We start from the raw sequence: 20440 nt of genomic DNA on the forward strand, positions 1-20440 counted from the left end.
TGTAGTAGAAGATTGTGCTACCTGGATAGTATAAGGAATAACAACAATCAAGGAACTCAATCATCTGTATAATTAGAATGTGTATTTTAATTCAATATAGTCAATGTCTTACCTAACTTAGAGGCTTGTATTACTCTAGGAATTACTCATTCCATATTGTAAATTAGCCTTTATAAAGGCATGTAACCCTTTGTAATTGACATTAAGAATAATCATATTACAATACCTTTTATATGGTAATCAGAGCACTATAGCTCCTTTGAGCATCCACGATCCAAACCACCTTCCCTTCATCTTTTTTTTTCTTTCCCTCACCTTTCTATCTCCCAATATGAACAACACCATAGTTGAAGTCACCACCCACACCCATTTTCCTACCAAGCTCACAACCAGTAACTTTCCATCTTGGAGGAAACAAGTCATGGCTACTCTAATTGGGCTTGATCTGGATCAATATGTCGATAGCGTTACCAAACCACCACCCCGCATTCTTGAAGGTAAGCCAAATCCAGCCTATCGTCCCTGGTACCGACAAGATCAAATTCTTCTCGGAGCTCTCCTCGGAAGCTGCTACGACACTATTCAACCAATCGTTTCCTCGGCTGAAACATCCCGTCAACTGTTTCAACGCTTGACCGAAAGCTATGCAAGTGTTTCCAGAATTATCTCGCTGAAATCAAGACTTGCCAGAACCACCAAGGGTACAAAAACAATGACCGAATTCCTCCATGAGATAAAAGCAATTGCTGATGACTTAGCCTTGGCGCAAGAACCGATTAAAGAAGAGGACCTAATAGTCCACATTCTCACCCAATTAGGTGACGATTACAAATATGTCTCTGTTGCTCTGCAATTTCGTGACAACCAGCTTACTTTCTCTGATGTGTTCAACAAGCTGGTGGACTACGAGCGATCTATACAAGAAACACAAACCCTCCAGTCGTAATTGCTACTGTGAATAACACGCAGAGACAAGGGGGACGGTTTTCCTCACGGAATGGATATAATGGCCGAAATCATAACAAGCCCAATCATAACAGGCCTAAATTTCCGAATCACAACAGTGGGCCTCAAAACAATTCACGTGTTAACCGTAACTCTCTTTTTTGCCAATTTTGTAATATTCCAGGTCATGACACCAAAGATTGCAGGAAGTTAGCACGCCTTTTACAGGAAAACAACATTGCTATATCCTTGACACCATCAAACAATCCGGTGGTGAACTCATCGATGGCAAGCTCGTCAGTACCCACCCCACCATGGATGTTTGATAGTGGGGCATCTCATCATGTGACATCCGACCGATCATCCTTGCACACCCTATCAGAATATGGCGGGCCCGATGAGATTGTGTTAGGAAATGGTAAAAGTCTTCCCATTTCTCATACTGGTCACACATCTCTTCCTACCTCTTCTCGTTCTTTAAACTTACAAAATGTTTTTCTCGTTCCTCACTTACGTAATAATCTTATTTCTGTTGCTAAACTTTGTAAATCTAACCATGTTTCGGTTGAATTTTTTCCTTATCATTTTATTGTTAAGGATCTTCGCAGGGGGCGCATCTAATGCGGGGAGTGAACGTCAACGATGTCTACTATGCAGCAACCAACTCGCTTCGTCGTCTTTCCCAAATCAACTTTACCACCAGATCTAAAGAGTCGCTTCTCGCATGGCATCACAAGCTTGGACACCCATCAAGTCTTGAAATTTTTACTTAAGGATTTAGGACGTGATTAAAATAAAATGTCCAATACTTTATTTCATTGTGATGCGTGCTCAATAAATAAAAGTCATAAACAACCTTTCGGTGAAAACTCTTTTAAAGTGTCTAAACCATTGGAACTCGTTTATTCGGATGTTTGGTGGCCCGTTCAAACCTCAAACGATGTATATACTTACTATGTCATTTTTGTTGACTTTTACTCAAAATACACATGGCTCTATCCAATGAAAAAAAAGTCGGATGTCTCCATTCTATTTCCACAGTTTAAAAAGTTGGTTGAAAAATTCTTTAACACTCCACTCGTCTCACTTTTTTCCGACAATGGGGGTGAATATGTCGGTCTTATTCCATACCTTCAACAAAATGGAATATCTCATTTTACCACTCCCCCTCACACCCCGGAGCAAAATGGTGTCGCCGAAAGACGCCATAGACATATTGTTAAAACTGGTTTATCCCTCCTACATCATGCTAACTTACCACTCACCTTTTGGACTCATGCGTTTCAAACTGCGGTCCATCTCATAAATCGTCTTCCAACACAAATTCTTGACTTCAAATCACCTTTTTACCGGTTATACAATACAACGCCAAGTTACACAAAACTAAAACCTTTTGGTTTCTTGTGTTTCCCATGGCAACGTCCGTATGCCTCATCAAAACTTTACCCTCGATCCGTCAAATGCATCTTCCTCGGCTACTCCTCCTCAAAACCGCATATAAATGTTACGATCCCGTGTCTAACCGACTCTATCACTCTAGACACGTTGAATTTGTGGAACACATTTTTCCCCTCAAAATGGATAATATGTCCATTTCTCCCCTACCCACTGCCCATGACTTTATCTTCACATCTACTATGCAACCTACCCCACCTTCCATTACTCATACTCACAACTTTCCACCCATGCATCCGTAAAACCTACGTCTCTCACAACTCTCATGCAACCCCACCCAATACCTATTCCTCCACCCACATCCCTAATTAATACCAACAAACATCAACATCCAAACCTCACTTCTCTAATCACATCACAATCCATTTCTACAAACTCTTTTGTCCCGCCTTCACCGAACACTTCCACTACTTCTAATAACTCTTCACCACATTCCCCTACTTCCTCTCTAACCCAACATACTACCATAACAACACCCGAAATAATATCGCCTACAACACCCTCCACCGCTAGCCCAACCGCTCGACCACAACGAACACGAAAACCAAATAAAAAAATACTTTAACCAAAACCTCGTCAACACAACCACCCACCACCCCCTACCTCCCACTCTTGAACCCACAACTCATTCTCAAGCTTCCAAAGATCCTAAATGGCGGCATGCTATGGATCTCGAGTTTAACGCCCTACTCAAAAATCAAACGTGGGACCTTGTGCCCTCCACCTCTCACACGCCAATTGGTTGCAAATGGGTCTTTCGGATCAAACGTAATCCTAATGGCTCCATTGACAAGTACAAGGCCCGTCTTGTGGCAAAAGGGTATCTCCAACAATATGGGAAAGATTACTTTGATACATTCAGCCCCGTCACAAAACCCATCACCATCCGCACAATTATTTCGGTAGCTCTTTCCAAAAATTGGCCGCTACGGAAACTCGATGTTAACAACGCATTCCTTCACGGCACCCTTCACGAGGATGTGTTTATGACTCAACCACCAGGTTATGTCAATTCTCAATTCCCTAATCATGTTTGCAAACTCAAAAAGTCATTATACGGTCTCAAACAAGCTCCTCGAGCTTGGTACAATGAGCTCACCAACTTCCTCCTCAGTTTTGGATTCACCAAGTCCTTAGCTGATGCTTCCCTATTCATTTACCAACAAAAAAAATGTGACTTGTTACTTTATGGTCTATGTTGATGATATTGTTCTCACAGGCAACAATACCCAATTCCTTGAAAACTTCATCAAAGCCTTAAGCAACAAATTCTCTGTCAAGGATCTTGGCATGCTTCATCACTTCCTAGGTGTTGAAGTAATACCAACCACAACTGGTCTCTTCTTATCTCAACACCGTCACATACAAGACATACTAAATCAATTTCACATGGACGGTGCAAAAGATGTGGTTACTCCACTTAGTGCCACTGATCCTCTATCTCCTACTGACCCGTCTCCATCGGTAGATGCCACTCCTTACCGCAAACTAGTCGGCTCACTACAATATCTGGCCTCACCCGTCCAGATATTTCGTTCGCTATTAACAAACTCTCCCAATTCATGCATGCTCCGAGACAAGCCCATTGGCAAGCTCTTAAACGGGTCCTTAGCTACCTCAAAGGAACCATTCATCATGGCCTTTTTCTAAACTGTAACTCTCCTCTCACCATGTCGGCCTTTTCTGACTCTGACTGGGGTGGCGTTAATGATGCCGGTCGGTCCACTACTGCTTACATACTTTATCTTGGCACCAACATTGTCTCATGGAAATCCGCATGCCAGAAGTCAGTCTCTCAGTCTTCTACAGAGGCCGAGTACAAGGCATTGGCAAATGCTTCGGCAGAAATCAAGTGGCTCAAGAACTTACTCAAAGAACTAGGCATTCATATACAACAGGTGCCAACACTATTTTGTGACAATACGGGTGCCACGTATTTATGTGCTAATCCAGTGTACCATTCACGCATGAAGCATGTTGTTTTTGACTATTACTTCGTACGGGAACAACTATCTGCTGGTCATCTACGTGTTCTTCACATCAGTCCTCAAGATCAACTAGCCGACATGCTCACTAAACCGTTGTTAAGAGCACCGTTTCTCCGTAACCGCTCCAAGATTGGTGTATCCGATGGATCCTCCATCTTGCGGGGGCGTATAAGGAATAACAACAATCAAGGAACTCAATCATCTGTATAATTAGAATGTGTATTTTAATTCAATATATTCAATGTCTTACCTAACTTAGAGGTTTGTATTACTCCAGGAATTACTCCTTCCATATTGTAAATTAGCCTTTATAAAGGCATGTAACCCTTTGTAATTGACATCAAGAATAATCATATTACAATACCTTTTATAGATAGAAGATTCGCCATGTGCATGCCATTTTGTATAGTTACTCAAGAATCCATTCTTAAGCAAGTGTTCATGAATAGTTGATCTACATAAGTAGAAGACATTTTGGCATTTAAAACATGGACATCTAATGTCATATACTGTCTTTCCATGCTTAGTTACCCTTTTATCAAGTGCTTCTTCATTAGAATAGGCAAAGTCGAGAAACAACTTCACATGGTCACAATATTCCTTATTGATAAATCCGTCACTGGTTGTTCTTTTATACATCCATTCTCGATCAGTATACCACGCCATATATAATAAAGTCAATGTAAGCCCTGAAGTTCAAAGTCATCCCAATCAATTAAAACGCGTTCTAAGAATACATTATTTAATAAGCATAAATACCCATTTGATGGGTTTCTAGAGGTGCACAAATCGGTTTAAAACTCAAAATCGGTTTGGGTTAAAACTGGTTCGGTTTGGTCAACAAAAGTCAAAACCGGTTTATTATGGTTTTGGTTCGAGTTGAAACAGGTTTATTGACTATGTATGATCGGTTTCGGTTCGGGTTTGATCGGTTTCGATTCGGATTTTGACCAGTTTTTGATCGGTTTTGGCCGGTTTCGGTTCGGTTAATCGGGTTGGAACCGGTCTTGGTGAAGAAAATTACAAACTGGTTCCGAACCTACGATTTCAACCGGTTCGTTTCAAACCGGTTTCTGCATAAACGGTTTCAAACTGGTTCGGTTTCGGTTCGATTTTCAGATCGGTTCGGTTAACCGGTTTATATGCCCACCTCTACCGGTTTCGTTATAAATAAAATCTAAGTTTGTTTTAATAAAGTGACTTATAAATGAAACCGTTAACCCATTTGATGAGTTTCCATATATTTCAGTTATTTTGTTTTAATAAAATGACTTATAAATGAAACTATTATTTTTTATAACTGTTAACCCATTAGATGTAATATAACCTGAAACAACTCACAATTTTTATGAGTTTCAAGCTGTGATCATCTATAAAACATCCTCCATGATATTGTTTAAATTTAGTTTTATCAATTCAGGTTGGTATTTAACTAGACTTTTACCCGACGCGTTGCATCGGGCCAAAACTTTTTTTGTGTCTGATACATGCATAGTCATGCGAACATCAATAGCTTCCGAACCAGAGGCGTAAGCTGCATACACATCAGAAATTGAAGACATATGTCCTCTTTTTCGAGACGACTCAGGTCGATTAACATCATTTGATGAGCGAGACATTATTATTAATAAATTACTGCATTTATGATCGCCAAATTTAATCAGCCATACTTATAGCCTAGCAAATATTTGAAAAAACAAAACCAAATATATTCTACATATACCATAAGACAACTACCGGCTTACCTTTAACTGCAGTTGCTGAAACTGTCAGCAAATATGAACTGAAGCGAAAGCCTACAAAAAACCATGGACAAAATTCATGAATCAAAGCTGATTCAGTTTTACCCTGTTTGCAGTATGCAGTAACAATCGTCTTAAACGTGTCAAAATTAACCGTTACACTTGAAAGTCCTATAACCAAACATCAACCACCTAACAATCAACTACACTCAACAATATGAATGAGCAACAGGTTAGACCAAAATGTAACAAAATTGACCAAATATGACAAGAGTATGTATCAACATGTATCTAATTACCTACAAAAGTGCAGGCATGAAGGATTGCATTATAACAGCCACAAAATTTAATGTCACTTACAAGAACTAAGCTACTGGCATGACACATATAAAGGGTCGGTGTATTAAACCTATCTGCAATACTAGGTAACTCACACGAAACAACAAACTAATTTTGTCTACAAGGCACCAAAAATTCGGGGTGCAAACTAGCCGAACCGGGCCCTCGATCTTGGCTCGTTTAACTTATATGGAGCTCGAGCTCGGCTTGGGCTCGTTTATTAAACGAGCTTACTTTTAGGCTCGAGCTCAAGCTCGATTAAGCTAGGTTCAATCGAGATTTTTCACGAGCCGATCTCGAGTAGCTCGCTTGTTTACAGCCCTACCAAAAAGGCTTGTAGTTCCAAATCCTACAACCAAAAAGCAACTGCAACAAAAAATAAACAAAAAACCATCCTTCAGTTTAACTAAATCCTACCACTAAATAAATCCCTAACCATAAAAATGAAATCAAACCACTACATTCTTAAGAGAAATAGCCCTAACTACAAAAGAAAAATCATGCAAACAAGCCCTAACTACAGATAACACATCGAACACAAAGGGCAAAATTAATTAAAATGTTATAACATACGTACCTGAATCTAAAATTGATGATTAGAAAGCGAAGCAGAGGATCTGAATAACAAATTACACAAGAAAACATGCAACCGACCAATAATCCTACATTAAATTAAACATATATAAAAAATATGCATAACTCCATTCTGTGGCGCCAGCAATCTCTTTTAGTATATATAGATAATTATAAGGATGAGCAAATAGTTCCCAACACCATACATTACCATCCCGACCGATTTAAATCGGTACCGATTCGTGTTTTAGGATGCAATCCGTTTCGGCACTAGGTGGTACCGGTACCAATACTGGTTCGTGTTTTAGAATGCAATCCGTTTCTGCCATGGGCGGTATAGGTACCGGTAATCCACGGGAATACCGAATCCATTACAGATGTAGGTTATTGACTAAATGTAAAATTGCTAACACATAATTCATTATCTTTCCAAATAACATGATTGATCGATACTGACTGAAAAACACTAACCATATTTTGTTTAGTATTCAGTGGGGTTGTGTCCAAAATCTTGAACGACTAGAAGTTGTTGATTTGTAAGTTAGGAACAATCAGACGAACAAGTCACTCAGCTGATTCAGAATACGGGCGGCGAGTCGGCGTGATTTAAGCAGGATCAGATGACTCACCGGTGTTAGGAGGGCTATAGTAAGATCGATTTGAGGTTTAGGGTCAGATGAGGCTTGAAATTTTCAAATTTTAGGTGTGTTCGTTGATTCAGATAACGGGAAGAAAAGGGATTGCTATATTCTATCGTTTTGTTTATTACTATTATTATTATTATTATTAGATTATTAGCAAAAAGTCGGTACAACAAGTCTTCTTCAGAATATCTTATTTTAGTATTTAACCAACTCAACTGAATTTGTATGCAAGTGATGCATGTGGTGGCTGGTGCGATGGTGGTGGTTGTAAATCGCAAGGTTTTTTCGACTGCCTTCTGCTGTGCATGTTCGAGTCTTGGTCATTTACGATTTTATGATATGTTTTTTTTGTTTGTTTCTTTTAAATGAGTCCAGTTGTATATACTAGGTCGTTCACAATAAACATTTTTTGCATATTGCAATTAATTTTCTCGTTTCTCCCTCTTTTTAATATGTAATTTTTTTAAAAAAATTCATGTTTTACCGATTAAATAAACGTTGTTTTAAATATGTTGCCACTGTAACGCCCGAGTTTTACCGACCATATAAATGTCGTTTTAAACATGTCACTTTTTTTTTATTAAAAACTATACAAGTTTTTTATTATTTTAGTTCTGGTATCGAATTGGTCCACTTGGCAACATCAAATTAGCTATTTAATATTTTTTTCTTTTTATGTTTACTTTTTTTATTTAAGACATTTTATGTTTGATGATTTAGTGTCTACAACGTCTGTATCGGCCCGTTCTCGGCCGCAGTGCACGGTTTTTTCATTAATGTCAATATTGACCGAATTCACATCGTTCACGGCCGCAACTAGCGGGTTATGTTTTTTTTTCTTTAATATAAGTTTGTTATATTTGGACGTTGAAAATTTAATTTTTTTTGCTGACTACACCAGTAGGCCGTCGCAACACCGGGGTTCTTCGTTTAATTGGGGTTGCTTTAATCCCGAAGAAATAAAAAAGACCTGGTGGGTCTCAGGGATTTTTGACTGATTACCTTAACTCAATTGGGTGTATTATATATATTTTTATATATATATCAAATGAACTTAATATTAAATAAAATGATCCAATTACAATAGAGAGTTGGGTAAGCGGCCGATCTTGCTTTTGTCGCTAATTTTGCGATCAATTAATTCTGTGTAAACATTTGCAACCATTTTTGCGACTAAATAAACTTCGATTTTGTTATTCTTTACAACCGCGACCGTATTTACAACTGAAACATTTCGGTCGCAACACCCGTTTAATGACCGAAAATGTTCGGTCGCTAAATTTGCGGCCAATCTTGTTCAAATAACTGATTTTGCGACCGAAACAATTTGGTCGAAAAAATTTGCAACCATTTTTGTGACCGAACATATTTATATTTATATTTATATATTTTTTTTTAAAATTAGCAACCATATTTGGAACGAAACAACTTCGGTCGCTACAACTGCGACTGATTAACGACCGAAAATGTTCGGTCGTTAATTTTACGACCGATTTTGTTTTGGTCGCTGATTTTGCGACCGATTTTGTTTTGGTCGGTAAATTTGCAACCACTGTTTATTTGGTCGCTAATACGGTCGCTAATTTTGCGACCATTTTTGTTGGTCGCAAATTTCGGTCACTTTTGCCCCTTTGTGTAGTAGTGTTGGGGACGTTTGAAATATCTGGAATACCGCCTGCTCCCAAAGGAGTTCCAGAAATCTTGATATGTCTAGAAATAGATGACAACGGTATCCTCACAGTCACCGCAGAGATACTATCCACCGGGAGGAAAAAGAAACTCGTAATTACAAACGAAAATGTAAGACTCTCCAAGAAAGACATTGAAGCGATGGTAAGAGATGCTGAGAAGTACAAACGTGAGGACCGAGAATTCAAGAAGAGGACAGATGCACACAATGCATTAGAGGATTTCATAAATGACATGAATGATAAGTTCAAAGAATTTAGTATAAATAAAATGGTTAACCGTCAGAGTTTAAAGAAAATGGAGAACGCCATTGCTCTCACCACCAAGTGGCTCGAGGACAATCGCGGTGCACCTGTGCATGAGGTTCAAAGCATGAAGGAACTCCTAGGGTCTGCTTGCGGCATGTAGTTGATCTTGACTACCGATGGGTGACTGTTATCGAGTGTTTCAAATATGACGAGTCCATGAAATTACAAGTTTGGGTTTGCAGCTGCTTAATTTGAATAAGGCCGTTGGCTAACGTTTGTTAGTTTATCGTTCATATATTTTAACGCATTTAAGTTTCCTATATTTTCCGTGTGTGCATGTAATTATTTCCAATAATCAAAAGCAGCAGTTTGAGTCTTTTTCATAACCAGAAGCATTTCGATGGCTGTGATGGGTTCTCACACACAACTACTGGAAAAACTATTTGTATAATGTATTGTCAACCCAATAAAAGCGCATTCGCACTGGAGGCCATATTAACTATTGCTGAGTACATACAGATACATCCTTAGGGAGAGCTTCATTTGGTTTCAAGAATTTAATCGAACTAACATGAAAAGGGAACCTATGTCTGTTTCTGTATCCTCTTGTCTCTTATAGGCAAATCGATCGGCTTTTGAGCTTGGTGTGGATGGTCTGGCCCCATGTATACCTTAAGGTGTGTAAACAGATCTCTTCCAAGCTGTACCATTGTATCAACAAGTTACAGAAAATATATAATAAAAACATAACAAAAAAATGGAAAGAAATCATACTGAAAGATGAACCTACCCTTCCCTTAGGAAGCATCCCACGAACTGCATGCTCGATAATTCTTTCCGGGATTCTTTGTTGAAGTTGATCAAATGCTTCAACTTTCATCCCGCCTGGTCGTCCTGAATGCCGCCTGTATAGTTTTTGGGTCCTCTTTTTGCCTGAAACCGCAACTTTCTCGGCATTTACCTATATTATGGACATCAAAACGCCTTTATGCTAATACCATTATAACAACGTTAAAAATACTCTCGAGGTGGGCCGAGGGGATACCACAATGACGAGAGCACCCATGTCAACACTAGGTGTATAGGTGGCAAGATTCTTGCCACGTATATGGATGGCAATAGTTGATGCAAGTCTTCCGAGAATTTTATCAGAAGCATCTACAACATACCATGTCTTCTCTGTATTGACATGGTCTTCAGCTTTGGGATACCATGTCTTGTTCCACACATCCTGCCAGACAGAGAAACAACATCGTTTATTACTATATTATACAATGAAAGTTAATAAACTCAAGACGCAATCCATGTCAACACTAGGTGTTTGTTTTCATTAACCTAATGCAAACGTTTACTCAATTAACATCAACTAACCAACAAAAAACTCCCATACCAGTTTCAATTTCGTTCATCAACACAACAACAGAAAGGGGGGTTATTATTAAACCGGCTTACCGGTCCCGTGAAATCGGAATCGGTAAACATCCACCGCTGCTCAACTGGAGCAAGGTTTCGTTGCTGAAGTTGTTGTACTTGACAATGAATCTGAAAACTCCTACTGGTCTTTACAATGCTACTGTTCGTAGCTATTGTTGTGAAGCCGAAGAGAACTGGAGACCTGTTGTGTGAGGCTGTGAACAAGGTAGAAGAAGATGACGCTGCATACGCCATCGCCATTTTATCAATCGGTTACTATCGTCTTCGATCTTCAGGCAAGTAGATAAGTTTTTAAAGTTTGTTAAAAATTAAATGTTTATTGATTAAAAGTTTCAGTTTTCAATTCCAGCCCTGCTTTTTTTTTTTTTATTATATACACATAAACCCTATAATTTTGAGTTCACTCTATGTTAGGCCAAGGCCAAAGGGTAGTGGGGTTTAATCCAACCCCAAGTGATCCAATATATTTACGTTAGGTAGATGTTGACATGGCATAGGATCAAGCTCTAGAGGGTGTAGTGGTCCAGGTGATTCGGGGCTTAATCCAGTTATTTATTTATTTATTTTAAATATTACATTTAATAATAATTTAAAACATTACATTAATAATAATATAAAACATTACATTGATACTAATATAAAACATTACATTAATAATAATTTAAAATATTACTAGTCTAATACAAGTTTATCGGGTCCTCTATCCCACAAATGCTCGACCAACTCATGCCGAAGGTTGCCGTGTGTCTCACGGCTCTTGTTGATATTTATGTTGTCGAGTCGTTGTTCATTGGTGATCGTCGATTCTTGTCTTGGAATATCACCTTGGTAATTTTGACAAATAACATGACCATCGTCTTCTAGTATCATGTTATGTAGGATTATACACGTGATGGCGACTTCCGCTATCTTCTCCCTTGTCCAAATCTTATTGGATTCACCAACATTGCCCAACTTTTCTTTAGGACTTCAAATGCCCTTTCAATATCTTTTCTTGCCGATTCTTGTTTCTTCGTGAAGTACTTTCGTTTGTCAGAAAGTGGAGACGCATAAGCTTGAACAAGTATCATCCGTTCGTTGTAAATACCATCAACGAGGTAGTACCCGTACTTGAAATGTTCTCCATTTGCAAAAACAGCCTAAAGAGGGTTCAACCCTGTCGATAAGGTCATCGATTATCGGTGATTGATCGATAACATTGAGGTCATTTTTAGACCCGGCAACCCCAAAGAACGCATGCCAAAACCAAAGATCCTGTGACGCCACCGCCTCAAGTACAATAGTAGGGCCAGGGTGATCACCTCGATGGAATTGACCTCGCCAAGCAGTAGGACGCATAGCCCAACCAACATGCATACAATCGAGGCTACCGAGCATCCCAGGGAAACCATGTCTTTCACCGTGCATCTCGTATATGCATTGGATATCATACATTGTTGGTCTACGTAAGTATCTCCGCTTGTATAGCGATATGACCCCTAAATATAATTATTAAAATTATATAAGTTATCTAAATATTTAAAATTATATAAACAAATGTAAATAATAAAATTATATTCAAACTATATACCTCTACAAAAGTGGTTAAGCGAATCGCGTCCGGTCTTTTTAGCCATTTGTAGATACTAGTCCAACATGTATGAGCCAACACCATACGCTAGTTGCCGAAGAACGGCGGTAATTTTTTGAGTAGCCGTGAACCCGGGATTACCTCTAGCGTTATCCCTTTGTTAAAAATACTCAAAGTGCTCCAGCAAGTCATTTGCTAGACGCATGAATAATCGTCTAGTCATTCGAAAACGGGTTCTAAAACTATCCTCACCATATGTGGGATTGGGGCTAAAATAGCGACGTATCAAAGTTTCATTAGCAGTCTTTCGATCACGATTACGTGGTTGCCGGAATAATGGGGCTCGGGAGCGTTTCGATCTATCAAAAAGTTTATCGTCGTTAGAACCGCTTGACAAATGAGTTCGTCTTCTTCGGAAGAATTGGAAGACGAAGACGATGCCATTTATAAATTTGGAGAAAAATATAGTTTTGATAGAGGGAAAGTGTGGTATTTTAAGAGATCAAGAGAGAATGAGTTGAGTTTTAATTAAAATGAAGTGCGTGGATTTGTATATATAGGTTAAAAAAATATTTAAAACCCACCAGCCCAACGGCTCTTTTGACCCCGCGGACTTGTCCACGGCGGCCGCCCACGCGGTCCACCGCTAGGGGGTAGTGGTGTGCGCGGCGGCCACGTCGTTCGCACCCAGCCGTTTGCGCCCCACTACCCACACCCTTAGGTGGTTTTGGATAATGATGTTCGTTGTTCAGTTTGGTTTACGGTTTGAAAACCGGTCAGGCTAAATGAACTAGGCATGTTGATTTTTACTTCGTATATGGTTAACACATCCTGATTTCACTTGTACCCGATTAGCTCGACACAAACAAACCCATTACTCGAAAGCCTATCAGTTAACCTTTAAGCATTAAAAACCTAAATCACCCGACCCACATCAGCTTAACTTTCGACAAATTTATGAAAAACTCGTGAATAAAGTACTTTTCCAAATAGTGTGATGATTATGTAAACTAAAATTTCATTATATATTATATGTCTATTAAATATTAATTTTCAGTGATCTCAGAGACCTCTATTGTTCATAGCTTTTAACATTTATAACGATGTGTTAGTTATTTGCCACGATGAATTACACGTGTGTGTTTCTCTAGCCTTTCCGTGAATATATTATTAAAAAGCAGCATAAATTTCCATTTATTAGACTTTTGCCACAACATTTTGATATATATGAGTTTTGTTTTGATCCCTTACAATTTTTTATTCATTAGACTTTTGCCATAAGAGTTTAACAAGTATGTTTTTCAGCACCTCAACTTTTGATTGAAACGTTTGTAACAAAAAAATTTTCGTAGCGAATCGAACCCACATACCAATTGTAGCACGTGGTAGCTTTCGAATATGTAATGCATTAAAACCCGCTCCTCCGCAATGCATGGGTAGAATTACTTGTTTTATTTGAAAAGGTAAACTGTTTAGCGAGATTGAAGTTGAAATATGGACGACGATTCTTGGCACGGTCTGAAACCCGAAACGAAAAAGTTTAGGTTTTTGGTCGGCTGACATGACCAGTTCTTACATAAGTCAATCTGAACACGACTCGTTAATAAGTGGGTTGACTTGTTGACCCGTTTAAGAATTTTAGAGAAGTTAATATTTTGATTTTAAATATAAGAAGTGTTAAATTTTAAAGTTAAACACCTGGATATTTAATTTTTCATGTATCTATTAACTTTTAAAACTGTTTTTATTTACTTTTCACTTCCAACATTTCAGCACTCTTTCATTTGTTCTTATCTTGACCTAAATATGCAAATCCAAGTATTTTTTAATTGAAAATGAGAAATAAATACATTAAAACAACTGAAGCTGAATTTAAATAAATCAACACAAAACGAAGAAATATAAGTGTTGGGTTACAGGCTCTCAACTCGTCAACCCGATACGATTGACACTGGTTTTCTCTCAATAGTCAATCCCGTTGCTTGCCATCGAAGGTAAACCACCTCATCATAAAATCAATTCCCTCGTCTAACTCCTCGAATCTCATCAAACCAAATCAAACCTTCACTCAATGGACTCAAATCCATCGACTAATATACGACCCGATGTAGGGCTTCTTCAAAGTGCAATCCAATTGGCTCAGTCATCACCGCCTACGTGGCAATCCGCTATTCTCAGCAACATCTTCATCTGCTTACTCGGATCACCGCTTCTCGTCGCCGGACTCTCTCTCCCCGGCATCGGCGCAGCCTTCTTGCTCGGCACTCTCATTTGGCGCGCTTTTGGACCGTCCGGGTTTCTTCTTGTCGCTGTTTACTTCGTCATTGTGAGTATTAATATTAATTCAAAATTGTACATGTTTAGTGTAGATCTTGAAGCTAGGATTTCTTTTATAGTAGTAATAGATTTGCTAGGATAATTTTTAACAATAATAATCCTGTACTTGGTAAAATTATTATTACTGGACACAACACGGAGTTAAGTAAGTTTGGATTTGAGTTTAACGGGCTGCGTCTCATAAATATATCAACACGTATAAGATACAAAATTTGTGTTTAAACAGGTTTTAACGCGCTTAACCGGTTTAAGTTAGACCTAAGGTTAATTTAATCCATCATTCATCAAAGTTGCACCTACTTTGTAAAATAAAAGCCAAGTTTTTTTGTGATAATTTGAAATAGTCACGAGTCTGTGCTTAGGAAAATAAGGTAAATTTATGTTACAGGTATATTAAGTTTGAAGAAATTCTTGTAATTTTTGGTATAAAATTTTAGTTTGTTTTATTTTACGTTGGAGATTCGATGTAATTTCTCTAATTTTTGAGTTGTAATGGGTTTTGGTACAAATAAGAGCTATGTTTTTTTTTGTGATAACAGTTTCTTGTAGTATAATTTGGAATAGTCATTATCTTGTACTTAGTAAAGTTAGGTAAAATTCGTATTGTACTTTTTGTTTCTTTCATTGTACTTTCTGATTTAATGTGATTTGAGGTAAAATTGCACGCCCTTCTTGCGGTGCGCACATATAATGTATATATGTGTGAACCCTTGGGTGGGCAAAAGTAAAATTGCACTAATTTTGACGTTATTTTACTAATCACGTGAAAATAACGTTAAAAGTGGCGGAAGGTTAATCAGGCATCATGTGGTGGCGTTGATAGCCGAAAGACAAGGGCACATGCACCAATCAGCCAGTGTCCCGATGATTGAGTGTTATGTGTCTTATGTCCAAGGCTTGATTCAAAACTACTATCGAGCCGGGGGTCTCACCGGAAGCAGCCTCTCTATCCCTATGGGATAGAGGTAAGGCTGTCTACATCTTACCCTCCTCAGACCCTACCATAGCATTGCTATTGGTGGGATATACTGAGTACGATGATGATGATGATGATGATGATGATGATGATGATGATGATGATGATGAGGTAAAATTGGTCTAGTTATAAGGGTGTTTGAATGTGTGGTTAAGCTGAATTATTTGTTCTTTTTGTTTGTTAGATGAATACATTATATTAAAATTTACAAATGTCTAATGACTTCTTGAAAATTGAAATTGTATAGCTGTAAGCATATGCAAGTGCACTATAATCTGTCCTTCTGGTTAGGGCTGTATACTGTATTACTAATTTATTATGTGCTATTTTCTTTATTATTTTGGTTTTGAATAAACTTAAGGCATGCTCAGAATTGATTTTAAGTATAATATTTAAGTATAATAAAAAAATAATAATAATGTAGGGAACAGGGGTAACGAAAGTGAAAATGGCTCAAAAGGAAGCACAAGGTGTTGCAGAGAAGAGAAAAGGTAGACGTGGGCCCGGGAGTGTGATTGGTTCTAGTGCTGCGGGCTGCGTTTGTGCTTTGCTGTCAGTTTATGGAGGCGGTGACAAAACGTTTGCTCGCCTTTGTGAACTTGGTTTTGTTGCTAGTTTTTGTACCAAGTTGAGTGACACTGTCTCTAGTGAGATAGGGAAAGCATATGGTAAAACAACGTAAGCAATTCTATTTTATGAAATTATCATTTCAAGGCATAAAACCTTTTAAATCATTTTATGCAGAGAATAGATTGTTATTTAAGTAACAACGTTTAGTCATTTTTTACTAATGTAGATACCTAGTAACAACATTTAAGGTTGTCCCGAGGGGAACAGAAGGGGCGGTTAGTGTAGAGGGGACCGTTGCTGGTGTTCTTGCTTCTATTCTTCTCGCCTCTGTCGCTTGCTTTCTGGGCGAGGTACATTCTTTAATTTCTACATTTTTTAATTCTCGAACGTTAAAAAGATATGTTTTTGTAATGTTTCTTGGGGATACTAGATTAAGATGGCTGAAGCTGTCATATGTGTGTTGGCGTCACAAATTGCAAATGTTGGGGAGAGTGTGATAGGAGCCGTGCTACAAGATAAAGAAGGGTTCAAATGGGTAAGCTGAAATTTGATTTTCATGCATATGTTTTAAGTCCTGTTTTGGTGTGTTTGATGAATCTAATCATGGTCTTGCATTTGTAGCTTAACAATGATGCAGTCAATGTGATCAATATATCTCTTGGTTGCATACTTGCCATCTTGATACAGCAATTTGTGCTTCAAAACTTGCTTCCATGAACCCTAGTGTTCATATGCAAAGGAATTGGATACAAATCTTCAAAATTTATACATTTGGTTTCCTCTTATACCACTTTTTGAGCAGACGAGAAATACGTTTTATGATTTTTTTTTAATATTTATTTTAGTATAAATAGCTAATTTTATAGCTTGTCTGTACATTAGTTATATGTTTAGCTACATTGTAAAGTTTGTATTATTATTCATCTAACTATAATTCCATATAAGCTGCTTAATTTTATGTATACATATTGGTCAGACAATCACTTTGGTGTGTACATTTTCATCTTTCGGTCGACTCAGATGAACCTCAATTTTTGTGTGTGTCCACACTGTCAAGTCTTTCGTATATCAGTTGTCAAATTGATTAAATTCGAGATAATATTTGTGCGCGCACAAAGACCTTACAATAATAATATATCAAATTCGAGATGCATTTTGGAGCTCTTCAACCTGCTTAGGCTACATTTTCAATCATTTGGTAAAAAAAAGATAAAAATAAAACATAGAATCACACATTTGGTATAAAGAATTTAATGTTCTCTTAACATTTGCCCTGTTGTGAATTATTCATCCTTTACAACATTCATCTGTTACACAACCACCTTAAACTACACAACACAAAAGTAACAAGTTTCACATTCACAACACTGAACACACTAACCATGCCATAATGAAAACACACCTAAAGTTACGACACTAATCAGCCACCAGACCGACATGATAACCCACACTAGCAATTTCTTCTCCTTTTAAAAGAACCAGTATTTTGTTGAGAACCATAGAAATTTGGCATTGGCAAGTAACACACATCCGGGACATAAGTATCAAAACCCGTTTGGTGATGATGATGTGGACGGTTCTTTGACCAGCTGAGTCCTGAAGCAGTAGGCGGTGAACCCATCTGTGGGACCGCCCAAGATGCATCCGGGACCTGACCCAAGCAGTCTTCACTGTCCAGCTCAATCTCCATGGCTCGTAGAATCGGTGACCCATCTGACTCACCTAGCTTCCCACTATCAGCCTACACACCGTTCAATTATATTTATACCATAAATAGTATAAATAACTTTCATATGCTTATATTACCTTGGATGAGCCATTGTCCAGGTAATTATAATTCTGATTATAATCAGTCAATGCAAGAAAATCATCAAACTGCCATTGAATACTGTCGGCTGAAGAACCGCCAGTTAAAGTTGGCATCTTAGAAGCTGCAAAATCACCAGCTCCAGCAGCTTGAACAACAGGCATACTTTTGTTGAAAGGACTTGTGGCTGACATTTGAACAGCTGGCACAGAACGCGGTTTTTCTGGTTCTAGAGTCTTCTCACCCGAGTTTGACTTTCCTGTAGAAGATGATCCACCGATGTCAGCAGCTTCAAGACCTACCTTCACTCCTGTTAGCAAAAACCTCTGATGTGATGAAACTAAAGAGTTGACAGTGTGTATTGCAACATCACATTTTCTGCATAGCAAAGCCCTATCTTCAAGACAAAAGAAGTAGCCAGTGGTTTCCTGTACAATCACATTAACATGAAATTAGTCAATCAGCTACTGATTTCAAAATTCAAATCACAAGCCACGTATTCAGAAAGATAATGAAGAACATACGGAAGAAATAAGTCAATCAACTACTGATTTAAAACTCAATCACTAGCCACAAGAATGAAAATGAAGAACATTAAAAAGATATTAGTCAATCAGTTACTGATTTCAAAACTCAAATCACAAGCCACAAATTCAGAATGATAATGAAGAACATTAAGAAGAAATTACTCAATCAGCTGCTGCTTTCAAAACTCAATCACTAGCCACAAACTCAGAATAATAATGAAGAACATTAAGAAGAAACTATTCAACCAGTACTGATTTCAAAACTCAATCACTAGCCACAAATTCAGAGAGATAATGAAGAACATAAAGAAGAAATATTTCAATCAGCTACTGATCTCAAAACTTAATCACTAGCCACAAATTCAGAGTGATAATGAAGAGCATTAAGAAGAAACTATTCAATCAGCTACTAACTTCAAAACTCAAATTACTAGCCACAAACTCAGAATGCTAATGATCCATCTATCTTCCTAATCTCCAGACAAATGAATGATTATTACTAACTTGTTCGGACAGTATTTATCAATATGATTTAAAATGAGTAGAATCATTAGCATCAATCCAAACTAAAACATCTAATGATCTTAAAATCCAATCCAGTAATTAAATCAAAACCATCAATTTATCTTCCTAATCAGCCACGAATCCAATGATAATAATGATGATTATTACTAACTTATTTTCCAAACAAGCTGTAGCATGTGTAGAGATATACTTCAAAATTAGTAAAATCAATTTCTAATCAAATTAATTAAATTAAAGCATCCAATGATCATAAAATCTAATCCAGTAATTAGGTCAAAATCATCAATCTATCTACCTAACTAGCCACAAATTCAACAATAAAATTAGTACGCATGGATGTGCTTCAAAATTTCTCAAATCAATTTTAATTCAAACTAATTAAATTAGAACGTCTAATAATCCTAAAACCTAATCCAGTAATTACGTCAACCTAATTTCCACACAAATTCATAATCAACTCGCAATTAATCAATTAAACAATCAAATCAATACAATTCAAAACCAAATCATGAATCAATTATAACCTCAACAGACGAATCGAACTATACCTGACAGATATCGCACTTGGGCATATGCGAATTGGAAGTGGAGAGAGGAACTCGCTGATGCTTACTAGCGAGCTTATTAGCGGCGTGAACCTTGTCATCACACGACCAACACAAAGCGGCCTCATCGGCGCAGCATAAGACCACCGCCTCAGCCGACTCACACACGTTACACTGAATCTTCATCAGCTTGCTTCTTGTAGATATTTTTGGATGGATGGATGGATGAATCTTATCCTGTGAGTGAAATAAATAATTAGGGTTTATGGAGTGAGTAAATAGAAATAGAAATAGAAATAGAAATAGAAATAGAATAGGGGCAAGTGGAGGTTTTAATTTTAAGGGAACATGTGCTCATTCCTATTTCCTAATTCAAAGCTACCTCTTATTTATTAAAGTTGCTTTTATACAAGTAACATGTCATACAATAATCAATTAAATTTTAAAAATGTTTTAATTATATTAATTATACGTATTTTTTTAATCGGGTTACTAAACCTTCAAATCAAGTCTCATCAATTTTTTT

At 37.6% G+C, this 20440-nt stretch overlaps 4 protein-coding genes and 1 long non-coding RNA gene across 5 annotated transcripts; 1 reads left to right on the forward strand and 4 right to left on the reverse strand.

Moving 5' to 3' along the window:
* Nucleotides 1-4905: 4905 nt before the first annotated feature.
* Nucleotides 4906-7739, reverse strand: LOC143560364 (uncharacterized). The gene is made up of 4 exons (XR_013140107.1): nucleotides 7514-7739; nucleotides 7047-7131; nucleotides 6134-6184; nucleotides 4906-5077 (listed from the first exon to the last, which is right to left on the reverse strand). It is a non-coding gene; the product is annotated as an uncharacterized LOC143560364 (long non-coding RNA).
* A 2458-nt stretch (nucleotides 7740-10197) lies between these two features.
* Nucleotides 10198-11297, reverse strand: LOC143560359 (large ribosomal subunit protein uL13c-like). The gene is made up of 4 exons (XM_077048673.1): nucleotides 11076-11297; nucleotides 10669-10854; nucleotides 10414-10584; nucleotides 10198-10324 (listed from the first exon to the last, which is right to left on the reverse strand). The coding sequence occupies exons 1-4, from the start codon at nucleotides 11295-11297 to the stop codon at nucleotides 10208-10210; spliced, it is 696 nt and encodes a 231-aa protein (XP_076904788.1). The 3' UTR covers nucleotides 10198-10207.
* Nucleotides 11298-11962: 665 nt separating this feature from the next.
* LOC143560373 (uncharacterized) lies at nucleotides 11963-12673 on the reverse strand. The gene is made up of 3 exons (XM_077048686.1): nucleotides 12628-12673; nucleotides 12255-12535; nucleotides 11963-12196 (listed from the first exon to the last, which is right to left on the reverse strand). The coding sequence occupies exons 1-3, from the start codon at nucleotides 12671-12673 to the stop codon at nucleotides 11963-11965; spliced, it is 561 nt and encodes a 186-aa protein (XP_076904801.1).
* A 2000-nt stretch (nucleotides 12674-14673) lies between these two features.
* On the forward strand, nucleotides 14674-17500 carry LOC143560367 (protein VTE6, chloroplastic-like). Its single transcript, XM_077048679.1, has 5 exons — nucleotides 14674-14953; nucleotides 16365-16618; nucleotides 16737-16860; nucleotides 16941-17045; nucleotides 17132-17500. Exons 1-5 carry the CDS (start codon nucleotides 14699-14701, stop codon nucleotides 17225-17227), a joined length of 834 nt encoding a protein of 277 aa, XP_076904794.1. The 5' UTR covers nucleotides 14674-14698; the 3' UTR covers nucleotides 17228-17500.
* A 218-nt stretch (nucleotides 17501-17718) lies between these two features.
* Nucleotides 17719-20173, reverse strand: LOC143560365 (B-box zinc finger protein 22-like). Its single transcript, XM_077048678.1, has 3 exons — nucleotides 19918-20173; nucleotides 18317-18745; nucleotides 17719-18251 (listed from the first exon to the last, which is right to left on the reverse strand). The coding sequence occupies exons 1-3, from the start codon at nucleotides 20098-20100 to the stop codon at nucleotides 17961-17963; spliced, it is 903 nt and encodes a 300-aa protein (XP_076904793.1). The 5' UTR covers nucleotides 20101-20173; the 3' UTR covers nucleotides 17719-17960.
* Between the last annotated feature and the right edge of the window lie 267 nt (nucleotides 20174-20440).

Source organism: Bidens hawaiensis, unplaced genomic scaffold (genome assembly GCF_021521415.1).
Source record: "Bidens hawaiensis isolate Kalapana, Puna unplaced genomic scaffold, B.hawaiensis_p1.1 tig00020327_1, whole genome shotgun sequence".
Classification (NCBI taxonomy): domain Eukaryota; kingdom Viridiplantae; phylum Streptophyta; class Magnoliopsida; order Asterales; family Asteraceae; genus Bidens; species Bidens hawaiensis.